Genomic DNA, 9,162 nt, shown 5'->3' on the forward strand with positions numbered 1-9,162 from the left:
AGGGCAGGGCAGAAATGGAGATGGAGTTCAATAAGGTTATAAAGTGCATTTACTCAGAACTGGGCAGCTTTCTAAAACCTGATAGAGCCAACATATGTGGGAGCACTGCTCACTCTTAAGAAATACCTTTCGATTAAATTCAGATAATGTTGTGATATTATTCTCACACAGATTCCTTATTTTCATGATTATTAACCATCTAGGAGAATGGGAGCGCATTTGATTATTTTATTTCTTCTAATTTTGTTTCAGTAATTACTGAGAAATTTTGCACCCTTTTTTCCATGCAGTGATACTACTCTGAGGCTGCTCATCTGAGTGGTCTGCATTTGTTTCCTGAGCTGTCTTGTCCAGAAGTTCTTGATTGATTTATGGCATGTTCATCAAGCTAATTCTGTGCTTGGGTATAGTGTAAAGTCATTAGCAAGCCAATGAACTGGAACAGTTTTGACCATAAAAATTCTTATTGCTGTTAGAAATACTGTAAAATGCTGGAAAAAGGGGGACAAAATCCAGTATTCATGAGACTGTTTCAGACATAAACAGCTTTATTCATATTTAAAATTGCTTCCATCTGTGTATCATTCTTTTTTTTCGATATAGAACAGCACATATCTAACTTTTATCACTCTGAAAAATCCCACTGTCTTTATTTGCAGCTACGCGTTGTATAAAGTTAAGCATGTGTGGAAGCCTTTGCACGACAAGAGCTCTAATGGTGATCTTCCAATGAGTATTATATCCCCAGCCAGAATTCGTAGTTAATTATCTTTATATATTGCAGTCTATCTTTAGAAAAGAAGAAGACACCACCTGGGAGTGACAATAAGGTAGTTACTGTGGTCTTGCTGATACCTAAATTCTAAACTAACACTAGTTTGAGTAATAAATTTGGCAACTCTCTTGTTTTGACAGGAGTCAAGACTCAGATACCTTTTGCTGTAGGTTCATTCAGTTACCGGTTGTCTGGTCTAACTACAGGGCTCCAGAATGATTTATTTGTATTCCAGGTGGTTATCTGGTTGACTTTTTGGTGTATTAACTCTACTCTTCTTTGTCTGCCTCCTTCAGCTTGTACCTCCTTTTAAACCTCAAGTGACATCTGAGACAGACACGAGATATTTTGATGAAGAATTTACAGCTCAGACTATTACAATAACGCCGCCTGAAAAATGTAAGCCTAAAATTGTCATATATGGTTGAGAAAATAAATTGTTTGTATATTTAAAATTATTATAAAAAGTTGTTTGAAATAAGTTACACTGTCATAATGAAGAAAGTGGTCTCACCAATTTTAGTAGAAAATTAATATGGAAATAAGAGTACTTTTCTATGGCATCAGGCTACTTACACTGGGCATAGTAATAAGGTTATATATTTAGCTACCTAGGCTCCCTCTACACATACAGGTAAAGGCATGAGAGGATCTAATGTATGATTCAAACAATCACCAATCGCGCCTCCTGCCATAGCACATTTGCATGGCCGGAGGTGCAATTGTGGAAATATGCATTAGAGCAAACTGTGCCTTATTGCTGGTGTAGGGGGAGGCTCACAGCCACAGGGGTCACATGCAGCCAAGACCCAGAGATCCATAGCTGATGGGGCTCTGGGTCCGAACTGTGCCTCCTGTGGAGCAGGGACTCAGAGCCCTATAAGCTGTTGGACTCTGGGTCCCAGTTCCATGTGAGGCCAGCACCAAGAGCCCAGTGTTGCCCTGGGGGTTTCATGCACTCCTGAGCCATGGGGATCGTAGTAGCCATGATCCCCAGGGCTCGGGGGTTACACCTCTGTGGTTGGGAGCCCTGTTGGCTGAAGGGGCTCCCAGCTGCAGGGGAGATCCTGCTACGTGTGCAAATCAAAGCTCAATAGCAGCCAGCTATAAAGTTACCACACATTTAAAGGGTTTGAGCTTTTTATCATGTGATAGCTATTCTGAATGTGTATCTGGTCTCAAGGTAATTGTGCAATTAACCACTTAATTGCATGATACCTGTAACATGTAGAGAGGGCCTTAGATTTCTTAATTGGCTTCCAGTTCCTTATAATCTTTATTTATTCTTGAAGTGATTAAGTACAAGTCACCAAACTTCTGGTTTGCCAACTGCTGCTAAAGTTCCCAATTCAGCAACGTATTTAAGCACATGCCTGTTTTTAAGTACATGCATGCCCCATAGAATTCAATGGACCTACTTCATTTTTTAAAGTTTAAATGCATCCTAAAATACTTTGCTGAATCAGGGCCAGAAAATGAGAACCAGTTGCCAGGGAAGAAAATGGACAAGTCTTTTGCCAATATCCATTATTTTACATGAAATTCACTCTAGTGCAGACCTCCTATCAGGCCCCATGTCGCACCAGTGTCCTTAATGCAGTTCTTGATTTACATTTAAATCATGATTTGGGCTTTTAATGTCTGGATTGAAGGGAATTTCACCCTTAATACATAGTGCATTTTAACCGTCTTTATCTACATATACACAAACCATAATGTGGTTATACTAGTTTTTGTCTAACAAAAAATTAGCAGTTGGCAAACAGTAAAAAATACTGCAAACACTAGTTTTTAAAAATGTACTTTTAAAAAAGTGTACTTTATAAATGTACTTTAAAAAAATTTTGCAGATGGAAAAGGAGCCGGTATGTGTATTACACAATAGAGGAGCTTGAATTCCATTGATTATTTACCACTTTTTGGTGGTTTATATATCCCAAATTATTTTTTTTCCTGAAATTTTCTGTGCTTTGTCCATCTAGAAGTTTATTTGAAATTTGTAGAAAACCAGCATAGCTGTTCTTTTGTTCTTCCAACTTCTAAAAGGCCTTTCTTTCCTCCATCTCTCTTTAGCAGAAATTTTCCACGTTTGCCTTTAAAGTAAAATTCAGGGGAAAAGAACAAGCTTTGTGTGTTAAAGTTAGGAACTTCTAACAATGTTTGCTCACATGAAAAAAAATTGGCTATTCTTTTATCAGTCTTTAAATTTAACAGTAAAGAAAATTTGGGCTCTGTGAAGTGCTTTAGCATTCAGTCCAACTCTCGGCTGATCATTAGGCTGAAGGTGTCAGAGATATGATTTCTGCTTGTACTTATCTGAGGAAGTTTTCCAGTAGCTAGCAGAAGTACAGAAAACGGTGTGGCTAAGGATACGTGGAACTCGGTGCAGATTGTGAAAACCCGTCTGGGAACCTGAGGAAATCAGGTGATTTAGGTTATTTTAAACCCCAGGCTGCCGCTGCTACCAGCTCTTGAACCAACTTGGTTAAAAGTAGCTCATTAAGTCTACACGAGCTGAAATCGCATTTTTGACTACAGTGTAGATACCCAATTCATCAAAAAGTTTAACTTGAAATGACCTAGAATTTGAGACGGTTTCAAGTTTAAGGGGGAGAATTTTGAGAATGCAGCCTTTAGATGGTCTTGCATAGTAAAATGATCTAGCTTAAAATACTTGAATATATTTCCTCCTAGTCTTTTTTCCAAATGTAAATAATACATCTTCAGGTTCCAGGTCAAGGTAGGTGGCTGAAGATCATAGAAGATGTCAGGGGTTTGGTTATATGCATGAAAAGTGACTTAAACTTCATTAGACGTGTTAGAAGAATCAAGAAAGTGCTGTACTATTATGATCAGCACAGCAGCTCCATGGGCTCAGGAACCAGCTCCAGATTAGTGTGCAGCTGGGTTCAAAGCAACTCTGTGTACGCCTGGATTTCAACAGTGCCATGCCCCAACTGCTGAATGTCTTCCCCCACAGTTCAATCTAGAACAGCCCAGTTAGGCATCTAGGATCCCTACATAGTCAATGGAAAAACTTTGGAAATGCTTAGAGTGATTCAGGGTTAGGCATCTATGTTCTTGATATAGAGAACAGCAAGCAGAGGGCAATTCTAGGGGACAAATCCAGAAATACAGACAGTGGGAACCAAGCTGAAGCTATCCATCAGGCATTTGCACTTGCTTGTAATTTACACTGTCTGATCTTAGTTTGGAATTGACTGTGTCAGTAGTTTCCGAAGAGACGAATTCAGAACATCTAGTCTTACATCAGTAGAGGTGCCCACTTCTTGCATAGTAGTCTGTTGGTTAGATAACTTGAGCAGAAAGTGGGAGGTGATGATTCTAGATCTGTCTCAGCTTGGGGAAGAGATGAACCCATATGCCCTATGTCTTCAGAGAGTACTCTAACCATTAGGCTATAGAATAAGCTGGATGAGGGGATACCATCTATTCTATTGAAGCTGAGTTACTGGGCAGGCACAAGTGCAAGAGTTAGCCAGAAGGAGAGCAAGCAGGAGGATGATTGTCTTTATCAGGATGGTTACAGTAGTCCCCTGGGAGGGGATTGGATGCCCTGGGTTCATGTCTCTGCAGCTAGTGCTATTTATACATTTAATGAGACCATAATTGGCTGAAAAACTGAAATAACCATAACAGATCAATTAAAAAATCTAGTTTTGTTGAGAATTAATTAAAATATTAAGCTTTTCCATTCCCACAGATGATGAAGATGGTATGGACTGCATGGACAATGAGAGACGGCCGCATTTCCCTCAGTTTTCCTATTCTGCAAGTGGACGAGAATAACTCTTTTGTTCTGCTGCTTCACCATCATCTTAGGTTTATCACTGAAAATGATTCCTGAACATCACCACCAGTAGTAGATATTATTTAAGATAGCAGGGGCACTTTCAGAGGTTATTCCAAATTGAACAAGTTTCCTCCCCACCCTCAACAACAGGGCTTTATTTATTTTATTTTATTTTATTTTTTTGCATGAAACTTGGTCTAAGGTCTAAAGTCTCCCACTGTGCTGCTGCCCATTGTCTCAGTGTAATAGCAATGTCAAGAAATCATTTAAAATCTTTTGAAGTTGGATGACTTAAATCCTACACTGTACATTTTGTGCACAAATAGTCATCTACTGTTCCTCATAGTGGAGGCTAAATGAAGAACATGTTGGTTCCAGGTATATTTCCTCTCTCCTTCTAGGAGACAAATCAGAATTGGAATTAGTCTTAAACAGAAGACTAGTGCATATTCTTTTACTTCCGTTTGTGCTGGTCAGAACAAGGAAGTGTTGACGGTGGTGATGTACATATGTAAGGTTTTTGTTAGGCATATCATTACTTGAAGCAGGTCTATGTCATTAACATCTGGCTGGAATTTGTTTGGGAAACATTCAAAAGAGGACTTATAACTGTTGATATATATAAATATATATATATATTATTTTTTAATTACTGTTGGATACTACAGAAGAAGCAGAAGGGCTGGGCTCACCCAGCCTGCCACTTAGACTTCCAGGTTCATGTGCAATCACGGAGAATTGAACATTTTACATGCAAGAAATGAAGGCATAAAAGCAGCGGTTGAAGTTGTTTTAAGGGTCTTATAATTTGCACCAGATAACATTTTTCTCATGCTTTTCTTTTTCTTTTATGAAATACATCACCTCTGATGGCTGAAGAATGTAGACAGGCATAATGGTATTGCTTTTCACCAAAATTTGTGCACGAAGGTGAACAGGTGTTTGCCTTCTTTGTTTCTATTTTGAGTTTGTGAATTAGCTTTTTCTCCAGGTGTTTAACTCTGAATTATCTTTCTTTTTTTTTGGTTATACTGCAGTAGTATTTATTTTTAGTGATAAGGAGTGTGTCATGTTTGCAAATGCTGCTATATCTTAGAACAGGCTTACAGCAACTTATTTTGTAATATATGGAAGGACTGTACAAGCTGAAGAGAACAATGCACTTTTTCTCCTAGGTGGACATTTTAACAAGGCTCTGAAATTGTACATATTGCTTAAAATTGGGTTCGGGGGGTTAAAATACTGTTGGTTAGTTCTTTGGTGCTGGAGATAAGGAAGTTCCAACTCCGTGTGCCAAGGGGTTAAAAATTAATGGGTCTGCTCCACTAAATATTGATGTGTTATAAAAGTCTGACAGCATAGTATAAATTTTCTGTTTCCTATGAAAGAAATGCATATGAACAATTGAGACCACAGTAATTACAAGAAAAGCACTTTATAATACATCTGAAACCAGTAAATTAATGGGGACTGCTATCCTCAAGGAACATTTGCCCTAAATCAAGTAGATAATGAAACCCGATGTGTTAAGTATGACAGCAGTACCTAATTGACTGAATTTAACCATCATGATAAACACTTCACTGATAGGAAAATGTTGTCTTTCTATTTCCAAGATCTGTAATTAACAGGACGTATGCAAAAACCTTAGTTGTGACCTTCACTAATGATAATCTTTGGTGCTAGGAGCTGAGATATTCCAGAGCTGCTAACAAGTGCAGCAGTGGTGAGAATATGCCCTTGCTAATAACATCAGAAAATCTTTACTCCGTGGAATTATCACTAAAGTATCCTCATTTCCTTATTTTCCTCCCATACAGACTGTGATATCACTGAGTATTACTGATTGCATTATATGAATGAGTAAATGGTTTTTGATAGGAGAAATGTTCACACGCAGATACACAGATGCCTTAGCCTCTTGACATTGATAATTTATATATCCTAGCATAAAACCCACTGCTGGCAGTGGCTGTGCTGATGTTTTCAAGGGGTAGATGGGCATTTTAGCAAGGCAGCTAAAGACACAGACTAATTCAGAAGATTTTTCACGTTTCTACCTAAGCAAAGGTTTATCTTTAATAATCAATGGATAATCAGAGATGTATCTTTATGTATATTCTAACTATAGGATGTCATTCCATCACCTTGTAACACACTAAATATTTGCCTTTAGAGAAATTATTCTTTGGAGAGTGACAGGAGCACAGTAAATACATTGGAGGTCTAGTCTGCACCTTTTGCATAGACATTTCTACACTGAAATAGTAAAATATTGAAATGAACTGATTGTCAGGGCGTTAATTCATACTCTAGCAAGGCCTCATACCTACCAACATAAACCTACATTGTTGAGTAAAAAGCTGCGGTATATGCCTGTATGTTTTCCTCCTTTGTTTTCAGCTTGTAATAGCAATAAATTCCTTGGCATAGGGCATTTCCTAAAGTTAATGACCAGCTGGGATTGTGCCTCCAGCTTGTGGTTCCTTATCTGTAAGAGGCCCTGTGGCTAGATCGTTATTGCTTAGTTAGTTAGTAAAAGCCATTTAAGACTTTGCTCTGGATTGTATAATGTGTCTCCATAAATCCTCAATCAAGTTTATTACAGACAAAGTTAACATTAATTTAACGCTTTGTGGAGTTTGGGAATTCCTGATTTCTGCTACCAGTGTTAGAAAGGACAAAAGATAAATCTTCAAGCTGTGCTGAAAAAAAATGCTGAAGCTTTTTCTCTTCCTGTCCACAGTTCTGGTTTGGATTTGGACAGCTGTTGGTGGCTGGTACCTTGAGCCTTCAATCGTAGTATATTTCAGACTTTAAACTCCAGCTTGTACTGACTTCCATGATGTACAGTATGCCCTCTCGTACTGCAGCCATCTTTGAGGAAATAGGTCATTTCTGTTTGGATTTTGGCAGTTTTGCACACAGCTTTGCTTTCCACACTAACCCATCTTCCAGTACATTCCTGATGCTTAAAGAACATTTACTCCAGTATTGTTTTACATTTTTTCCATCTTTATTTGTGGCTTCTTAAAGCTGACTGTTCTTGCAGGGGCCATGTGCTTCTCCTAGAGTACAAAAAGTAAGGTCTTGCCTTACTAACTGCAGGGTCTATATATTACACCTCAATGTACACACTTTGCTGCTACTGTTTGTACTGTCTACAGTAGAATTTCCTTATCTTGCTCCTGGTAGTGCATTACAGGCAAGCATGAAATGTAAAGTATTTATTTAAATAAAAATCTCTAAATTGGTAATTGAATTACCTCCCTGTAGCTTTAGAGTTTGTGACATTTCTTGACCTTGCTAGTTCTTTCATTAGATCCATGCAAGATCTAGTCATATGGTTAAGGATATTAAGCAGACACGACTATGAACCCAAGAAACCATATTACTGTTGGTCATACTTAAACTGTTTATTTCCTTAAGTATATGACCCACAAGGATGTGAAATAACAAGAAACTGTTTTTGTACACTGTACATCCTTAGTATTTTTACACGTATATGATAGGGATGCACATTATTTTCCTTCGTACAGACAGCTTAAATAAAGCACTATGTCAATCTGCTACTTCTGTGTTTATTAATCTTACCTTTTTGTGAAGTTTTGTACATGTGCATGTTGAAGTTTGCTGCAGAAGACTTATTTTTATACCTGCACATTAATATTAAATATATGGGATAAAATCTCAAATCCATTCCTTGCAATGTGGTGAAAAACTGAAACAAGTAGGTTTTCACTGCAATTCAGAGGAGAACTCTCAAGTGTCCAAGTTACAGTTCAAAACAGATTATTGGTCATGTCATCTAGTGTGCACTTTTTAAAATTATTTATGCCGGTTAGTTCATTCAACTCTAGAATCTGAAAGGATCTCACTTAATTTCTTTTTATAAAAGCTGTACATCATGATTTACTTTCTTATCACCATGCATGTAATATTCTGATTGTGATGCTATGTGCCATTTCAGTTGAAGACTACTTTGCCGTAAAGCCCAAATGATAAATATAATTTGGTGCAACATATTTCAGATTCTCAGTTTTCAGTTTCTGTTGCTGAAATCAATTTATGCTATAGAAAAATAGTAAGGTTCTGGATGGCAGGTGTTGGACCACTGGCATTTAAATATTGGTATGTTATACTAAAAATTATAAAGGCTTTGAGGACCTTGGCTTTTTTTTAGACACTTTGGATTACTTTGCTAACTCAGATCTGTATCCACAGGGAGCTGGATATTTAGGGCACCTAATATTCAGGTGCCTTGTCACCAGGTGAAATTCACTGCCTCAACTTCAGTGGCTGGGCAGCTTGTGCAGTGCTTGTGGAGGAGTAGTTAGGTGCCTAAGAACAGGATTCACAGGAGCTAGCAAGCTGAAACAGGGAGTCACCTAAGTTAGCTAGGAGGAAGGACCAAGGAGATGGCTAGGGCCTCAATTCACCCCAGCTGAGGCTGGTACCTATCTCCAGTACCTGTACATGAGCCCTTCTGGAAATTGGAGGTCTAAACCATCCCAATCCTTTCTCACAAAAACCAGTATGAAGTGAAGAGAACCCCCCCCCCCCCTTTCCCCCG

At 38.2% G+C, this 9,162-nt stretch overlaps 1 protein-coding gene across 1 annotated transcript in view; it reads left to right on the top strand.

Moving 5' to 3' along the window:
• The window catches only part of AKT3 (AKT serine/threonine kinase 3), a 327,132-nt gene extending 318,971 nt beyond the window's left edge, over nucleotides 1-8,161 (top strand). The window contains exons 13-14 of the mRNA XM_019527250.1: nucleotides 1,072-1,174; nucleotides 4,500-8,161. Coding sequence (XP_019382795.1) covers nucleotides 1,072-1,174; nucleotides 4,500-4,585 — 189 coding nt within the window. The 3' untranslated portion in view covers nucleotides 4,586-8,161. The remainder of the gene's footprint in view (nucleotides 1-1,071; nucleotides 1,175-4,499) is intronic.
• The last annotated feature ends 1,001 nt before the right edge of the window (nucleotides 8,162-9,162 follow it).

Source organism: Gavialis gangeticus, unplaced genomic scaffold, assembly GCF_001723915.1.
Source record: "Gavialis gangeticus isolate Ggan-Ray unplaced genomic scaffold, GavGan_comp1, whole genome shotgun sequence".
Taxonomy (NCBI): Eukaryota; Metazoa; Chordata; order Crocodylia; family Gavialidae; genus Gavialis; species Gavialis gangeticus.